At 42.3% G+C, this 18,733-nt stretch overlaps 1 protein-coding gene across 2 annotated transcripts in view; it reads right to left on the reverse strand.

Annotated features, from left to right (window-relative positions):
* The window catches only part of AGO3 (argonaute RISC catalytic component 3), an 80,195-nt gene that overhangs the window by 14,345 nt on the left and 47,117 nt on the right, over nucleotides 1-18,733 (reverse strand). For both annotated transcript variants that reach the window (XR_009759102.1, XM_061596254.1), the window contains exons 9-16: nucleotides 17,091-17,210; nucleotides 15,267-15,389; nucleotides 14,974-15,107; nucleotides 10,829-11,013; nucleotides 10,048-10,207; nucleotides 8,232-8,322; nucleotides 6,414-6,608; nucleotides 2,394-2,528 (exon numbers count right to left, since the gene is read on the reverse strand). Coding sequence is in view for 1 of the 2 variants with exons in the window: in XM_061596254.1 (XP_061452238.1) it covers nucleotides 2,394-2,528; nucleotides 6,414-6,608; nucleotides 8,232-8,322; nucleotides 10,048-10,207; nucleotides 10,829-11,013; nucleotides 14,974-15,107; nucleotides 15,267-15,389; nucleotides 17,091-17,210 (1,143 nt within the window). In the remaining variant the exon portion in view is untranslated. The remainder of the gene's footprint in view (nucleotides 1-2,393; nucleotides 2,529-6,413; nucleotides 6,609-8,231; nucleotides 8,323-10,047; nucleotides 10,208-10,828; nucleotides 11,014-14,973; nucleotides 15,108-15,266; nucleotides 15,390-17,090; nucleotides 17,211-18,733) is intronic.

An 18,733-nucleotide genomic window follows, 5' to 3' on the forward strand; every position in this document is an offset into this window, starting at 1 on the left:
TGGCTCAACCAAGCCTACATTTACTATCTTTCAAAGTAGCAGTCTTGTTGGCTATTATTGCAGCCAGGAGAGTGGCAGTACTCAGTGCTCTGTCCATCCAGGGTGATCTCTGCATTTTTCATACAGACAAAGTAGTATTCAGGACAGACCCTCCTTATATCCCTAAAGTCAATTCTACCTTTCAGAGCTCTGAGGAACTGACCCTCCCTTTCTTTTCCCCTAGTCATCACTTTCATCTGAAAAGTTATGGCACAAATTTGGATCTGAGGCAGGCACTTACAATTTACATTAAATGCACCAAGACATTTAAGTTGACAATTAGTCAGTTTGTTTCCTTCCATGTCTCCACCATGGGGAAAAAGGCCCAATCAGCAACTGTTGCCAAATGGATCAGAGCCTGTATTGCCATAGTTTATTAATCCCAACTGCTTAGGGCTTCTGGTCACATTACAGTTCATTCCACCAGGCAGCAGCAACCTCTGCAGCTTTAGCCGTCAACACCAGCATTGGAGAAATCTGCAGAAAGCTGGGCAGTACGATCTACATTCACTAGACACACTATAAAGTGGACACGTAAGCTTCTGTTGGAGCAGCCTTTGGATGCCATGTCCTTCAATCAATACTACATAGTGAGTGGAGCTGCAAGTTCCCACGCAAAACGGACTTAAGCTCTGGTAGGCCCCAATGTGGGCTATGTGGGTGAGTCTGCCCAGAAAATGGAACGTTGGTCACTTACCGCGCAGTGTCTTTTTCTGGCAGATGAAGCCCACATAGCCATGCCTCATCCTGCGCTCATTCACTCACTCTGTCAATGCACAGGTTCTTCCTATTAGGTTACATGTTACACTGTTCAGTTTTTTCGGGCACGGCCCAGTTCTGTGTTGTTTTTCTAAGGTTTTACTCCACAGGTCCACAAAGTCTTAGGGCTGGGCCAGAAGGGAAAAGGAGGAGATGCTGAGAGAGACAGGAGGAGGAGCATTCAAATTAACAAGAGAGATTTCCTGCCTGGGCTAGAGGAGGCTGATAACCCCAATGTGGGCTATGTGGGCTTCATCTGCCACAAAAAGACCCTTCACAGTAAGTGACCAACGTTTCAATTTCAATGTGCATGTCATTTCCCCATCAGTCCCCGCTAAACCTTTTTTAATATGTACATCCCCACAGTCCCCTCCACTTCTGCCCATTTCTTCTCTCCCCACCCCCACCCCGGTCTTCTCCTCCTCTGGAGATTTGTTCCGTCACATAATCTTACAGAACCTGACTTATGAATAGAAAGTGAACACCAGGTAAGCAGCTGCTGTTTAATTATAACTGCTCTCAAATATTCTTTATTTGTGAACAAGAAATGTCAGGAATGTGGTATGGGTAAGACTATCAGTTCAAAGCTTCAGCTATCTTTTGCCTTTGTGACCAACATGAAAGAGTGCTTTGGCTTCCCTAATCTAGTTACTTCAAGGATGTGTGGGAGGGAACCATGTTCCAAACAGATATGCTACTGCTGGGCAAGCAATTGGAGAAGTTGGGAAAATATTCTTCAGGAGGCTGCTCCAATTGCCTCCCTCCTAAACCAAGGGATGTATTTGTAAGAAAGAACTGAAGGCAGGTGGTCTGCTGGGAGCCTTTCCCTCTCCTGCTACCACAGAGGAACCAAAACAGAGGATATAAGGAATACATTTCAGTGAGTGGGAAAAACCTGCTCTGTGTAGCTATCCTAGTTTTCATGCATGAAAGGAATTCCTGAACTGGGCTGTTGACAACATTGCTTGCTACTCAATGAATTAGAAAGGTCAGGAGTTTGATTGAAGTCTGTTAAGACAGAGTAGAGGTTCATAATAAAGTGACGTTGGAATGTCATTTTGTATCTGTCAATTTTGTCTACTTTTGAAATTGAACAGTAAAACATATAGAAAGCATAGAAATATATAGGCTTCTACCAGGTCAGACAATAAGTTCATCTAGCCTGGTATCTTGTTCTTTGACCCTCAGCAGATTTCCAGGGTCTCTGCTACCCAAGATTCTTTTCACTAGAGATGCCAGGGATTGAACTGGGGACCTTCTGCACACAAAGCAGTTACTCTACCACTGTGCCATGGCTCCTCATTTAAGCATTTACAAAGTGGGGGAGATTAAGCTGTTGTAGCACAGTGGCAAAGAGGCAGGAAGTCCTCAGTTGAAATCTTGGCTCTGCCATCATCTCTCACTCTCAGTATCCCAACATGGGGGACAAGATGAACAGCCTAATTTACAGGGTTGGTATATAGATTACAAGAAGATGAGGCATGTGTAGTACTGTGAAGATTTTAAAGCACTATATAAATGCTCATAATTATAAGATTGCACATTATTCTGCCACCCATTTGGAGGAAACAACACTCAAATTAAGCAAGTCTTACCCTTTCTGTTCTATCTGCACAGAATAGCCTTGTATGATGTCTCTTCTGAACAACAATATATGTTATGCCAGGCTGGTAATCCTTTTCGAGACTGATACAGGCCTCTCTAATTGCTAGCAGCTCATAGTACAACACCTACAGTGCAGAAACAGAATGGTTAGCTTACTCAAAGAGCAAATAAAACAAGAAGCTAAGCACACGCTTATTTCTCAGCCTCAACAAATTAACAGAATAAATCTATTTGAGAAGCATATCCCAAAAATCCATGCACATGAGATCTTATGAAATTCAATGTTCTTCCTAATAAATTATATGGAGGATTCAGGAAAACACGAACATAAGGAACTAACCTCATATATGGTAAAGCAGCAAGAATAGTGTATGAAAAGAAGTTTAGATCACAAAGGATAGTGATAAACTAGCAGACAGAAAAACTCAAAGAATTTGCCCTAATGGCAAAACTGACATATTTAACAAAGGGGAAAAGACTACAGTGAGGTGCCCTTACTGGAAGCCTTTTACTGAACATTTTAGAAAAAAATCATTGTTTCACTGACCTGTCTGTGTGTGTGTGTGTGTGTGTGTGTGTGTGTGTGTGTGTGTGTGTGTGTGTGTGTGTGTGTGTGTGTGTGTGTGTGTGTGTGTGTGTGTGTGTGTGTGTGTGTGTGTGTGTGTGTGTGTGTGTGTGTGTGTGTGTGTGTGTGTGTGTGTGTGTGTGTGTGTGTGTGTGTGTGTGTGTGTGTGTGTGTGTGTGTGTGTGTGTGTGTGTGTGTGTGTGTGTGTGTGTGTGAGAGAGAGAGAGAGAGAGAGAGAGAGAGAGAGAGAGAGAGTGAGAGAGAGAGAGTGAGAGAGAGAGAGAGAGAGAGAGAGAGTGAGAGAGAGAGAGAGAGTGAGAGAGAGTGAGAGTGAGTGAGAGAGAGAGAGAGAGAGAGAGAGATGACGTTACACACATGGGGCTTTCCCTCTGCACGTTTCGTGCGCCAACCCCACCACCTAACCTCAGGCACCCACCACGCCAAACCACCCAGTGGCTCCAGGCACTGCTGCGCGGCTACCACCACCTCAGCCTCTCATTTTCCTGATGCTGGCTCCTCCCCCAGGTTGCCAAAGCACCTCCCCCCAAAGAGAAGAGAAGCAGAGAGGTGGGCAGCGTATGCAAGCTGCACAGGAAGGCACAGCTGTGTAGGTGGGGCTGCCTTGCTCTCCCAGCTTCCAAATGCCACTACCGGTTACCAGAAGGGAGAGGGGCATGGGCAAGGCAGTGGGAAGCTTGGCGTGATGTGGGAGGAGCATCAGATTGGTTCTGCTGCTGTGCTGCACCATGCCGAGCTGCCTCCTGCCTTGCCTCTATACCTCCCGGTAACAGGCAGCGATGTTTCAGAAGCTGGGAGAGCAAGGCAGCCCTGCTCTCCAGTACTGGTAGGCCTGGGCAGCTCCTCAGCAACCATCCTACTCTCCTGCCGTTTCCCTCCTCCTCACCCTCCAATGGTGAGGCAGATGGCGGTGGCAGCAGCAGCAAAGCAGGAAGCTTGCTGAGGAACTGCCCCAGCCTGTTGCTTTGTGGCTTGCCCAGACCACTGTCTGTCATCACCCTCTCTCAGCCTCCTGGTCTCCAGCCAGCCTTGCCTCCCTCCCTGCCTGTCTCCCTTGGTCACTGGCCTCGGCCACCACCATTGCCATATCTCCACAGCAGTTAAAAGGCTGCCATGTGAGTAGTGTGATGCCTTACATATTATTATATAGGAAGATCTCACTCACGCACAGAGTTTTAACAATAAATTATTGACAATTTTAAAAAATACTCATACATTACTCAGTTTCCTTTTAGAGACACAAATGTTCTGGGAAGTGTGCCTAACCTTTAAGTCTACTAAAATGTAGCAGACATTATAGTATTTACTGGTACAGAACTTCAAGGTCTAAGTATAGCAGAATTGCAAAACAGACAATATAGATTAGTGTTGAGCTTGCAGTTCAGCTTGGAAACTAGCATCCTGGTGCAGCTGTTAGAACAAGTGTGTTTAAACAACCAGTATCTAGTCCCACCCAAGCGACAGGTCATATGCTTGATATGGTGCTTTGCTCTGCTCTGGGCAGAAGGAGGGCGGTCTGGTAGTGGGGAACTTAATGTAGCTCCCTTGTTGAGGATGGATCACTACTTGGTCCTGATACTTCAGGGACAGAATAGAGACGTTCTGCTGCCAAGTTGACAGCTCCTCTGCTGGTATGGAGAATGAGGGTCTCGAGGAAGGAGGACATCTTTCTGAGGAAGAGGAAAACACTCCTTTAAAAAGGAAGTATTCCTTGGGTGACAAATTAACATCCTCTTGAGCAGAGAATATGCCTCTAGGGCAGGGGGCTCCTCGTTATGGGCAATTTGATCATTAGGCATACAGAGAGTAGGGTTGTGACATATGTGTTGACTGGATATAGAAGTTGGCACACATCACATGTAGTCTAGCTAGGCTGAGAGGAATCAGTATTGTGGTGCACACAGGCATCGATGACAACGGGAAATGTAGAAGTGCAGTCTGGCAAGCACGCTTAGGTTGCTAGGCAGGATGATGAAATCCAGAACCTCCTCAGTAGAATTCTCAGAAATACTCCCTGTATCATGTGCAAGGCCAGCTAGACAGGTGGAGTGGAGGACTTTCAAAGCATAGATCAGATGGTGCTGGGAGAGGGACTGAGATTTGTTAGGCACTAGGAAACATTCTGTGAAAAGCCGACTGGCAGGAGGTTCAGTCCAGACCTAATCAAGTACTTCACGTGATACATAATTTATGGAATTTACTCCCACAAGATGTAGTGATTGATGGCCACCAAATTGGACAGCTTTATAAAAGGGGATTGGAGAAATTTACGGAGGAAAAGTCTATTAAATTATTATCACTCATGATGGCTACATGAAACTTCCAGGTTTCCTCTGATTACCAGTTGCTGGGGAGCAACAATGAGAGGATTATTGCCTTCAGGCCCTGCTTGCAGGCTTCCCAGAGCCACCTGGCAGGTCTGTACAAGTCCTGGCTGACTTTTGGAATGAAGAAATGGATGGGGTTATTGACATGATCACTTCTCAATGCCCTGTTCCATTCAACCAGACACCAGCTTGAACACATTTTATCCATTTGAAATATTTGCACACTACATTGTAAAAGGGTAGATTCTTGACAGATTTTAGAATCTACTCTATGGTAATGAAAGTGCCAGAGCAATTTTACTCTGATATCTGTGCAACATTAGCCAGTGTGGAGCTCTTTTAAGTGGCCAAGACAGGAGTGGGGCACTTTAACAGGTGAGCAGGGCACCCATCTCTCAATCACCCTATGTCACCATGATGCCAGGTGGCTCATTTTTTCTTTGCAGCTCGGCTTGAACTCAAGCTGTGCCACAGACGAAGATCCCAGACAATGCAAGCAGGGCTTGACGTCACCACTTGTACTAGTGACTCTGAAGTGTAGTGATCACAGCAGGACTTGAAGTCACTGAGATCACCTGACTAGCACTGTCTTGAAGGCCTGTTTTTTTTTCTTTTTCTGCAGACATCAGCTATACCCCAGAGCTCCAGTCAGGAACTCTGGAGTGTAGATGATCCTTGTGGGGCTTGCATTTGGTGCTAAATTAACACGGCACCAAATACAAGCCTTGCTTTCCAAAAAAACAACCACAAGCACATTTTAAGGTTCCTAATTGTCCCTTTGCAGCCACGTTTTCCCCTGCCTCAAGCATGATATTACACACTATATTAAGAATGGCTTGGGGGAAAACAGCCTCAGGGTACAATTTAGGCTCTTTGCTGGGCCTAATAAGGGCTAGGGTCCAGAGGTTCTACAACATTGGGTTAACTGCTTATCTTTTCTCTATTTTTTTTAAAAAAAACCCTGTTGTGCAACAGTAAGTCATGTGACATGCTGCATCTGAATTAGTTTTATGTTTGTTTGTTTTTAATGGTTTTATAAACTATGTTTGCTGCTCTGAGGGCATCTTTTATGGCCAAAGATGAAGGATATAAACAAATACCTGTCGAAACTGCCCTTCCGACACCCCATCACGGTAGAAAATTATTCGTGTTGGCTTGAAGCGTGTTGACTTGTAGAACTGGATGAGAAGTTCTCGAACCATGGAGGCCAAGTCTTGGATGATCTCCTGGCGGGGTTTTTGAACTCTCACTGTGGCACAGTACCTGCTTGGATGGGCATCCATGCTACCTACAACCTAAAACAAAAGAGGCATATCAAGAAAGATAGTCAAGAGGAAGAGAGTTTCCCAATGTAAGGGCATCATTTAAACAGGAGACACTAGAGAGTGACAGTTGTTGAAAGCTGTGAAAAATGCTTATGGTTGAATTTGCTATATAAAAAGCTTGGAAAGTAATCTAAGAATTGAGTATATTTTATTCATTACAGTACCAATCTTTGGTGAAGAAAACTGCATATGTTTCATCACTGCATGAATAATGCATGGGTAATTTGTCATATTAAAATCTGATGGATCTCCCAAGACTTACACACAGCAAAAACACACATGGGGAGAAAATGAATCTGATAGCACTGGCAATCCTAATGCAGGGGTTGGTAGACTTCAGGCTTTTGAAATCTACTTTTTTTACTAGAATGCCAAGATCCACCAACCAGAGCCTGGAGTAAAAGACATGCACTTAGAATTAAAGAATTCTAAATCCAGGAATAGATTTTTGTACCAGAACTGAAGGGAGCTTCATAGTCTTTCCACAAAACAAATCCACTCCTGGAGTTACTCCAAGCTGTCTTCATTTCAGCAGCATTATTTTGCTGGAGTGGGAATTAATTTGGTGCTGAAGCTATTGTTAATAACTGCGAGTCAGAAATCTTTGCCAATCAACTGCAAATCACCTAGAAATCTACCAGAAACCCAGATCTACCTTCTGCTCAACCCTGTCATAATGGCATTATCTACACACTGGCCTCATTCACATGCAATGCTAAACTACGTTTTAGTGTAATATTTATGACCAGGAAAGAACAGAAGCAAGGCCTTAGGCTTGAGTGCTCCACCATCTTCTCCTTCGGTATGGCAAGGAGGACTTTGCTAGCATTTACTTTCAGTTTCATAAAATCCAAGTTTTATGCATATAAACTGCAGATATCTGATTTGGTAAACAAGCCAGCTTCATAACCCATGGCTTGAAGAGTTTCTTGTTTAAAAGCTGTCCAAAGGTTGCTCTAAACCATATCTCTGGTTCATGCATAATGCTCAGCTGTGATTCTGTCAAATGCTAGCGAAGTCCTTCTTTTTGGTGGGCAGGACGAGAGGAGAGCTGATACTTTGCCTGGGTTCCTTCCTGTTTGTGCACAGAACATTAAGCATGGTGTAGCATTACATGTAAACCAGACCACTGTAACTTCCCCCACCGTTTGACATTGTAAAATCAGAAAACAGACATGAGAGTGGCCAGTCTATTGTGGCACATGGCTTTCAACATCAGCGCTGCATCTTCATTGCTGCCAACTGAAATTCACCCATCAGCAGCCCAACTGGGCAAGAGACAAGTGTGGGTTGAACACATGGAGCCTGCAGGGACTGATTGTGCCAAACAAACCCTTATGGTTCATATTAATGCCCCATCTTGAGTATAAGTAACCTTGGAGCCTCAGGTGTCATTCATTTTGTATCAAGGGCGGTTTTTATTATGCTGGAAAACTAAGCAAAAAACAAGGCATGGAGAACTAATGAAATAGAGACAAGGGGCTAAATTAAGGTAGTCAGTCCTTCTGAGCATTCTCTCTCATATCTATCCAAGCTATTCAACAGAAGGTGGGGGGGTGTTAGTGGAACACACAAAGTATGAATACAACTCACAGCAGCGATAGATGGCTTCTTTCCATCCCCAGCAGGTGGATGAGTAACATCTGCTCCCAAGAAGATCACTGGTTGATGGAACACAGAAGGTCTTAAAAAAAAAGCAACAAGTCAACCTCAAACCCAATTTTAATCTACAGCACTGCTCAGAAGGGTCCTGGACTATGCATCTGACATTTTAGAAGGTAAGAAACTACTCCTGCAATGTATCTGCAGGGTCAACAATCTTCATAAGGAAAATCTAACTGCATATTACAGAGTTTAGCTTTTTAGAACCAATTGTAGCAGATTCTGGATGCATCAGAATTCCCCTGCTTAAAATAAATATACCTTCCTCTTTGCTGCAGGGGGGGAAAGCCTGAATACATGGAGAGTTTAGTAAAGATGGGCAAGCCAGAGGATTCCACAGTGTGTAATGCTAGGAGGAGTGGGACCATGTGCAAGTGCATTCTTACTGGATAACCACAGCCAACCCCACATTTCTGAGATTGGGGCTGATCATTCAAGTTGGTGAGTGTGCATTTGTGGCCAGAGAGAGGTGCAATACATTGTTCACTAAGTATTATATTGCTCCCTATATAATTCCTCAGGGATAGGCTTTTGAAAGAGTTCCTTTAGTCAGAATTTCTTTTTTAAACAGTAGAGAGAAAATGTTACTGGTTTACTTACTGCTTGAGAATGATATTTACTGCTATGTTTGCTCTAGCAGTCCAGATCAGACAAAGAAATTATCCCACAAAATGGAGTTCAATCTGCCAGGGATGATCTATGCTAAAATGTATCTTTCAACTTGATTATATCTGTATTTTTGTGATGACTTTTTTTAGCAAATGAATTAGACTGTCAGGTCAAGCATACTACATTACTAAGGCTATCAGTAAATTAAAAAATCTTTACCACTTGAGATTTTGTTAATCAATTATATTTGCATATGAGCAGAATTGTTCTGAAGAAAAAAACCCTAATTTATTTGTTTTTAGATGAAGGTTGGGGGAACCTGTGGCTGTCCAAATCCCATCAGTCAGGGATAATGAGAACTGTAGTCCAACATCTGGAGAGCCATTATTCCCCAGTCCCAGTAGATGATGCACACACATGTTAAAGGAGGCATTTAAGAAGAGGCATTCCCCATACTGTGAGAACAGGGAAACACCTCTTTCTCAGATGGCACTAGCCGTGTGAAGTTTTTATAAAAAATTGCTGTCTTCAACAGAGAGCACTTTAAGACAATCAAAATGGTTTTTAATTAATTAATCCAAAAGATCAACAATTAAATCTTGCATCCCTATATATTTATATATCTATATATAAAAATAGAACAGTTGCTATAGCACAGTGGGGAGGAGAGCCTGGCTGGGAATCTAGAGTCTGCAAGTTCAAATCCCTGCTCATGTCTCCTGGGTATAAAGGGCCAGCTAATCACCCACAGTGAGTGGCTCAGGGGTTACGTGCCCTGCCACCTGTGCAGCCGTGGGCAAGCTGCATAGTCCCAAGGAGCCCAGTTGCCCCCCAGCTGGCAGTTGTGGACAGGGAAGAGGCTGGCTTGTGCAGCTGTGGCAAGGCTCTATAGCCAGCTGGTGAGGACTAGCCTCAGAGGGAGGCAATGGTAAACCCCCTCTGAATACCGCTTACCATGAACACCCTATTCATAGGGTCGCCATAAGTCGGGATCGACTTGACGGCAGTCCATTTCCATTTTTTCATATATAAAAATAAATTTCTGAAAACTTGCCTCATCTGTAAAAAAGATTTTTACAGTGTACATATGTAGACTAGAATTATAAAAATTGCCTTAACGCTAAGGAGAGATTCTTACCGTTGATGAGGTACAAGGATGTTGTTGATTCCTCCAAGTTTTACATTAATCTTTAGGCACAAGTTAGAGAGAGTTTGAGGAGATGTTTTTATGACATTCTTGACTTGAACACACTGCGTGGCCATCCCCAAAAGGGTGTCTCCCACACGCTTCACCTCCGCTGAGAAACAAGCATTGATATCAACAGACGTTACAGCATAGTTCTAAAATCTGTCCTTACAATGCCAGTTTACTTAAGTCATGCCCAATGCAGGGTGTCAGAGACAGATATACTATGAAAAGACATCCCAGCTCTACCTCTAATACTCTGAAGAACAAGGATCCCCCCTGAAAGAGAAATCTGAAGGGACTTGAAGTCACACTGGTGAGGGAGGAGGGGCTGATCTTCTGCTTTTCTTCATCTGCTTCTTCTATATCTCAGTGGGGCTAATCTTCCCTAACAGTTGGGAGAGGGACGCAAGGAAGCTTAGCTGGAATGAGAGAGATCAGCAGTAGAAAAAAACCCAAGCTAGTAGCTTCTTCTTCCTTGGAAATATGAGTTCAAAGCTCTCCTTCTAGACAAGAGGCTTATCTTACCCCAGAGATTTGTCCCTCCTCCAGTCTGTCTATTTCTGAGGCTCACAACATAGCAAGGCTTTGTAAAACGTGTCTGACCTATGTTGTGCTTCCAACTGTTCACTTCTTACAGCACCTAGCTATGCTAAGATTACAGTCTGAAAGCCTGCAAACAGAAGACATCTAAAAAAATGAACTCAAATACAGTTTTCTGATATTTACTTACCATACACTGGTGTCTTCCCTGGGAGGATGACTATGATGAGCTGGAGCCCTGAATATGTGTTTTTAAGATGTCGGAACATGGGCTCCACACTGTCGGCACCTTGTGCATATTTACAGAAGCATGGTTGGCCCTGGATTGGCATTCCCGCATCCTTGGAGATTTTGCGCAGCTGGTCTGTAAAACCTCTAGGGAAAACAAGAGCAATATGAAGCATCCACACACACCCTCCAAAAGCTTATGCAGACCTTCTTTCAATCTCTAAAACTGGGTAAATGGATCACATACTTCCTCCAGTTACTTCTCCTTGTAAGGAGAGCCTTCATTGGGATTCGTAGTTACAATGGCACCGTTAAGTCAATTTAAACTGTCATTTCAAATCCCTGTTAAAGTTAATCACTGGTTGGCATTAACCATGTTTAATAGTGGTGTCGAGATAACTTTTAACCACAGGTAAGGCTGGCAGGGGCAGCTAAAGGAGGAACTACAAACAAAGGGATAGGATGATTGACTACATGTTCCATCAGTCAGATTTTTATTGTTTGTAGCCAATGGCTATTACAACGTAACTCTCAAAAAACAAACTGATTATCAGAAGTGCAAATTGTCAAAACATTAAATTGTAAAATTCCCCAAATCATTTAGATTAAAAGATCCCCTTGGAAGTAGACATTGTTTTGGGTAAAAGAAGTAGCCCATGAATGACTTGTACCTCTCTGTTCTCTTTCTTTATGTTCATTTTTATATGGTGTTAGTTACTTAATAATAAAAACTATTTCTGTTAAAAGTGGACCATAACTTTCATGCCGCTAGTGCATATAAACCCTACAGGTACCCAATTTGTCTACAGCAGCAAGCATACATCTAACTTTGAAATCATGTGATTGACCTTCTAGACAATTCTGAATAGAGGAATCTATTCCTCGATGAATTGTATTAAGAGGAATACAGGATATATGCACAGTGTCTTCAATCTAGTCTGATCTGCATACACAAAGATGGTCATTAAAATTTAATTTTAGTATACCAAACTGCGGTATACTAGAATTCATACTAGTTTAGCATCTTCAGCAAAAACAACATCATTGATGTTATGGTCAGAGATACTCGATGACATAACACGGGAAATTAACTTGACAAACTGTTACACAATTATGCCGTCTTCTCTATTCTGCAAGTCTAAACAACAGTACTGAATTATGTCGCCTGACGTTAGCAAGTTTTTGCTAGCATAGAATCATGGATCTGTGAATGTGTGCTTTTAGAGGAGACCTACTTCAGTTCCGAGTAATGCATCAGGTGCATTACATGTAACTGAACTATTCCATGCAGGATCTTGTTTTGCAGCATAGCCAATTCACCTCTACTGGTTCAGAGTGCTGCACTATTTAACATAGGAGACCCAGTTTTAGCAACTAAATTTTTGTCATTGGTTCTAATAATCAATGGCCCTTAGTATGTCTTGGTAGCCACCAATAAACAGGCAGATGAAATTTTAATTGCCTCTAAATGGATGTGCCATGGAGTATTTTTGCAAAAATGAAAACTTTCATATTATAGCTTTTTAACATTTTATACACCTATACAATATAAAACAAATGGGGGGAGATAACTGTAAAAAGACACTGTACATAGGTACAGGGGGGTGAAAGAGCGCATTCAGTTAGTGGCTCAGGTCTACAAGGTATACACTATTCAACCTTGTCTTATGTAAAGAGGTCTGTGTAGGGAACCCATTTAGCAGAGAATTTCCCATCCTGTCACTGTTTGTAAAAAGTCACTTTCTTGTATGCAGCTAACAGTCATATCTTCCAACTACTGCAAAATTGGGGGAGTTGGGGAATAACTCTTTCCAATATTGGGCTGTTAGTCATTTTGCCACCTTTCCTGCATGTAGGAATCAGTTGTGATGCCCCTCTGCCAGATTTCAGGCTGGCATATAATTCAACAAACCACTCATGTCCCTAAATCTCAGAGATTTGTCTGGAATAAGGCTGATGTGGCTGGTGACCTCTGACCAGTACATTATCACATGGTGCAATGCTGCCAGCATTTGTGGTTTTTCATTTATGCTCTGAAAATTTTTTTTGTTGTATCAGATATAGCCTGATATTTAGAGAGACTAATTTCACAGAGGCCAAAATTATTTTCCACTGCTTTCCATGTTTCAGTTCCCCACTCCATTCCATCAAGGTCAAGTTTTGTCCTGGCTTGGAATGTTGCAGTGAGACTATCAGATCCTCCAGTAGGACTGGAGTTTCCAAGGCATGTAAGGCCTCTGGTTCAAACAGAGTGGTCAAAAGATGTTTTAGTTGTACCTGTTGCTAATCTGCCCATTTTGGGAAGGCATAAGCCTGTGCTAGTTAGTGAAGGGGAGTAACTTATCATTTGGACCAATCAGCTGGTCTATTCCATGTTTTGCGAACAACTACAGCAGTTGGGTAACTTGATGGTGTCTCTTTAGACCCAAGAGTATTCAGTCCACAGTGTGGGGCAACATAATAAGATTCAAGCAGCTCATGGGGCATCATTGGGTAATCTCATATGATGCTATTGATGGGTGGCTGCCAGTAAGCATGCTTTGTGGTACATCCCAGGTCAGGAAAGGCAAAGCTCTCTTCTGAGATTGGCAACTGTAATTTAAGGGAGAGCCTTGGTGGAGCCCCAGAAAACTTTAGAGAAAAGAGTGTTGATGCATTTAAAGTAACACTGAGGAATGTGTAGAGCCAAGCCCAGTAGGACTTAAATGTGGCAGGGAAAGGCATAGCGCAAGGGTTCTCGCACTAACAGACAGGTGAGTTTTAATGTAGCACAACAGAGGAATCCAACACAGTTGCGCTAGTGGAAACTCATTGTATAACAGATTGTGCAATCTATTGTGCAACAAAGTTACCAGCAACCTGCTTTCTTGGGTGACAATGTTCTGCTGGTGGAAACATTTCACCAGCAGAACAACTACATCACTGACTTTACCTAAGGGACATACTGGATACAGTCAGACCATTTTATGTGGACTGATCCAATCCCATTGGGTTAAGGGAAGGTGTGGCCAGCCATCTAGATTTGTCAACACCTTACTCAGGATCCTGTCAATATTTAGTTCTATCATCCTGCCTATATTTTTGCAGATCTGAATTCCCAGATATGTAAGAGCCACGCGGCATTTGTGGAATTGCTAGTTATCATAGACTTCCAAAGGGAAGGAGTCCAGACTTGGACCAATTAATACTATAGCCTGAAAGTTACCCATATTCTTCTATCAGCACAGTTACTGAAGATGTAGTGTTTATGGGATCGGTCACAAAGAGCAATATGTTGACGTACCAGGCCACTTTTATGTTCCATTTCGCCAAATTGCACAACTGGGATCTTAATGCTTTGTCATATGACAAAACATCAAGGGTTCTATGCAAAGATCAAATGTAGCCTCAAGTACTTAAATGAATTATACTGTTTGATGATATGACAATTCAAAACACACTTCTGCTGTTTATGTCTTCTGGAAATCAACACTTCAGTTTTACTATAATAGATTAATATTGGCCTTACTGTAATTAATAGAGAAACCTTGTTCACTTTCCAAATTTGGAACATATTGTAATCTTCTCATTCCTACTTGGAATAATCAAATAAGAGCCACATTGTCTGCATAAAGCAGCACTGGTTTAATTACCAATTGAGGTGGGAAAACATGTAAGGACCCATGATGGAACATGCAATCATACAGCTCATTTGCACTCCCTTAATCATGGATAAAGAACTGAGGAAGTTGCATATATATAGGATCCTCCAATGATGCCAGAGAGCTCAAGGCAGGCTGCTGAGTTAGTGAAACCACTTGATACCTCTGGAGAGAGAATTCCTGTTGTGCCTATCTGAATGGTAACCATGCCTTCAAATCTGGCCAGTGAATTTCAGTGACAAACCAAGAAAGCAGAGATGTGGAAAATCAGCTGTTAGCAGTAAAATATATAAATAAATCCTATCTGAACAATTTTAGCTGCAAAGGTGGGTCAGTCTCACAAACTTTAAGGCAGAAGCACAGAATTCAAACCCTCTTCCAATCAGCGACTGACCATGTCATAAAAAGAATGCAATACAAGGGTAGGGGGAGAAACAGCTTATTGCCTGATTAGTGGTTGGCTTACTTGAGTATTTCTTCACGACACTGCCTCTGCGTTGCAAAGCAAGCAATGGCCCACATCTTGATTTCCACACCAGTATGAAACTGTTTCCCTCGCATATCCCACACACCATGGCTTGGTGTTGCAACGGTTCGATTCTAAGGAAATAAATGAAACCCCCATAAAAGATATTGATATACTGGAGATCATTCCACAGAGGCATAAACTCAGACGATTCTATGAGGAAAGAACCACTAATCAAAACTATAATTCTATCTAATATGACATCAAAGGACACACCAAGAAGAATTTCTTACCCGCCCTCCATACTGCAGCATGGGAGCTGGGAGCACACGTCCCGTCACATGAGCCATCTCATCACGGACTTTAAACTGAAATTCCTGAACAAATGGGTCAGCATCATAATTTGCACTTCTCACCTGGGGTAAAAGCAGAACAAAACAGCCATGTTGAATATAGCTGTAATTGCAAAGGTGCTGATATAGGACTTCCTTTCTCTTTCTCTAAGCTCAAAGCCAACGATGTATTCAAAGAAGGTCTTTCTGTGATTTTTCAATGTACTGTAGAGTTGGCTGCCTTAAATTATGAGCCTTTTGAAAAATTTCCCACTATTTTTTACTATTTACTCCGTTTGGAGACATTTAGAAACTCAATAAAGATGGCTGCCCATCAAAAGCCACACTATGCCCTTAAGACTGAATGCCCACAATAAAGCTGGCACGGTTAAGGCATGCCAATTTCCTAGATGGGTGGCACACAAGGACAGCACATACCTTTTACCACGCCCCAAATTCGTTTGAGTGGAGGCTGCCTTCTGGTAGATGTCTAAGAGCAATCTACAGCATCTACAACTGTGAATACAAGTGGAGTTTCTTCCAAAAGTTCAGTCTAAGCCTCAACAGATGATGACATACTACTATTATTGCTATTATTTATAGCATTTGTTAAGTCACTTTAAAAGAGGACTCAGAGTGACTTAACAGCAAGATTAAAATGCAAACAAGTAAAATCAATTAAAAGCCAAATTAAAAATATACAATACAAAATTCCTACTATGCTCATCCAATACTACAATAAGGATATACAAGTCCTACCCACTAGAAGATGAGCACCACAGTAGAGGCTAACTTAACCACCGAAAACATGAGCAAATAAAAATGTCTTAGCCTGGCACCTGAAAACTAACAGTGAAGGTGCCAGGTGTGTTTCCCTGAGAAGAGCATTCCACAAAAGGGAGAGTACCACTGAACAAGTCTGTTCTTGTGCAGCCACCCTCCACACATGACCCTTGGATGAGGCACACAGAGAAGGGCCCCTGATGAAGACCATAGGGTCCAGGCTGGTTTGTGTGGGGTGAGATAGTCCTTGGGGTTCTGAGCCCATAAGGCTTTATAGGTCCAAACCAAATGAGCCTGGAAACTAATCAGTAGCTGGTACAGTTGAGCCAGAGTTGATGTAATAAGCTCAGACATTCTGGTCACAGTCAGTAATCCAGCTTTTGAGTTCTGCATTAGTTGCCCTTTCTGAACAGTCTTCAAAGGCAGCCCCATGTATAATTCACTGCAGTAATGTAACCTAGAGGTTATCAGAGTGTAGTCAACTGAAGCTAGATTATCCCTGTCCAGACAGAAGAATACATGATGCAGATAGGGAGCACAACATCATATATGATATTCTATACGGGGGAGGGGATGCACAAGACCAAACGTTTCTTGCGCCCTATAACATGTATAGTTTAGACACCAAAGGACCGCATGTAATAGGCCTCTCTTGACTGACAAACCAGAGACTTGAACACTGCTGGCATAGCAGCTTACTGAAGGCTAGAACAAATTAGCCATAGGCCTTGACATGCATCCTCTGTATTTTTGAAGGGAAGGAGATAATAGTTATTCAAAGTTTCACCAACAAAGCACGTTAGCCCAAGTGCTTGTCCTCACTAATTTATTTCAGAGGTAGGGATAACAGGTATTAATCAGCAGCAACACATTCTACAACATTAAACTGAGAAGATGGCCAAAGGGAGGAAGCAGGATTTGAAAGTAAACCAGGAAATACCATATTTTATCTCTGTTACTCAATACAAGGGCATACAATTCCTCTTTCCAATTCAAACTAACCAGCCTGCTGATTTCTTCTTGTCTATCTGGGGCAGATCTTGCTGTTGCTTTTATCATGGTTGATGTTTGATTGTCTGTTAGCTTCTTGATACATCGCTGGCCTGCCACGATGTTACAAACCTGTAAAAATATGGCATCAGTCACATGATATGTGTTAAGCAAATCATTATGGTGTCATTGATGAATCTACCATATTGCCTGCTGCAGTGATTTTTGAACTATGTTTAGAAACACCAGGATTCCTCAACTACAGGAACTGCAGTGAAGTACATGTTTCCACAAAAGTTAAGTTCCCTATGGTTATCAATCCTTCTCTGAAATGTGCTCCTATGGGGTGACATTGGGCATACAGTTGGGAAAATTTGGATGGCTTTAAAAGAGCATTAGACAAATTAATGAAGGATAAGGCTATCAATAGCTGCTAGACATCATGGTTGTGTTCTACCTCCACTGTTGGAGGCAGTATGCCTCTGAATGGCAGTTGCTCAGAATCATAAGTAGAAACAGTACTGCTGCATTCAGGTCCTGCTTTGGAGATTCCCATAGGCATCTGGTTGGCCACTGTAAGAAAAGAATGCTGGACTACATGGGCCACTGGCCTGTTCCAGCAGGTTTTTCTTATGTTCTTATGAAAGGCTGTAGCTCAGTGATGGAGTGCTTACTTTCCACACAGACCAATCCTAGCAGCTTTAACCTAGCACCCTAGGTTCACAGGAAGCAAGGCAGGGAAAGACTTCTGCTTGAGATCTTGAAAAGGAGCTACTATTAGAGTAGATGATATTGGGCAAGATGAAGCAATGATCTGACTGAATAAGGTCGCTTCCTATGTTCAGTGTCTACTGGGTAAGCCTTTGGTTCATGAGAGAAATCAGCAAGGCTCTACACACCTGGCCAGTACTCTGTGAAAACTGAGCATATACCCTAGAGCAGGGATGGGTAGACTTCAGGCTTGCGTGATCTAAATCCACCAATCAGAGCCAGGTGAAAAAAGAGATGCACTTGGAATTAAAGAATGCAAAGCTCAGTAATTTGTTTTGAGTACCTGAATTAAACACAGCTCACAGTCCTTCCATACAAAAATCTACTTCTGGTTACCCCAAACATAAGGCACTGCAGAACAGGCCATTTTGTTACACTGCACCCTACAGAATATCACAAGGTGGTGACCTCAAAATGGGCATTTTCTATAATTGCCCCTGCACTCTGGAATGCTCTGTACCATATATGAAGAAACACCCATCAATTTCTTCAGACGTCTTGTGAAGACATGTCCTTTTGCCAAGGCTTTCTTTGATCCATAAGACTGGACCCTGTTATTACTGATTTTTCTCTTTTTTTTAGTACTGTTTGTATCTGTTTTTATGATATTATTTATGATATTATTAAGTATTTCTGTATATTGCTCAGACATTTTAATATTGAGCAGTTTAGAAATGCTTTCAAATAAATATTTGTCAGGTGGCTTAAGCTTTCAAAGGACGTTTGTTTGGAAATGTAATAAAAAACAGTTTCCCTCCTAATACAATAAAGAGTTTTGTGGCACCTTAAAGATTGGCATACTTATTAGGGCATAAGCTTTCATGAATTATAGCCTACTCCATCTGATCATGGAGAGTGATCCTCAGATGTCAGGCATATAAAGT

Source organism: Rhineura floridana, chromosome 15, assembly GCF_030035675.1.
Source record: "Rhineura floridana isolate rRhiFlo1 chromosome 15, rRhiFlo1.hap2, whole genome shotgun sequence".
Classification (NCBI taxonomy): domain Eukaryota; kingdom Metazoa; phylum Chordata; class Lepidosauria; order Squamata; family Rhineuridae; genus Rhineura; species Rhineura floridana.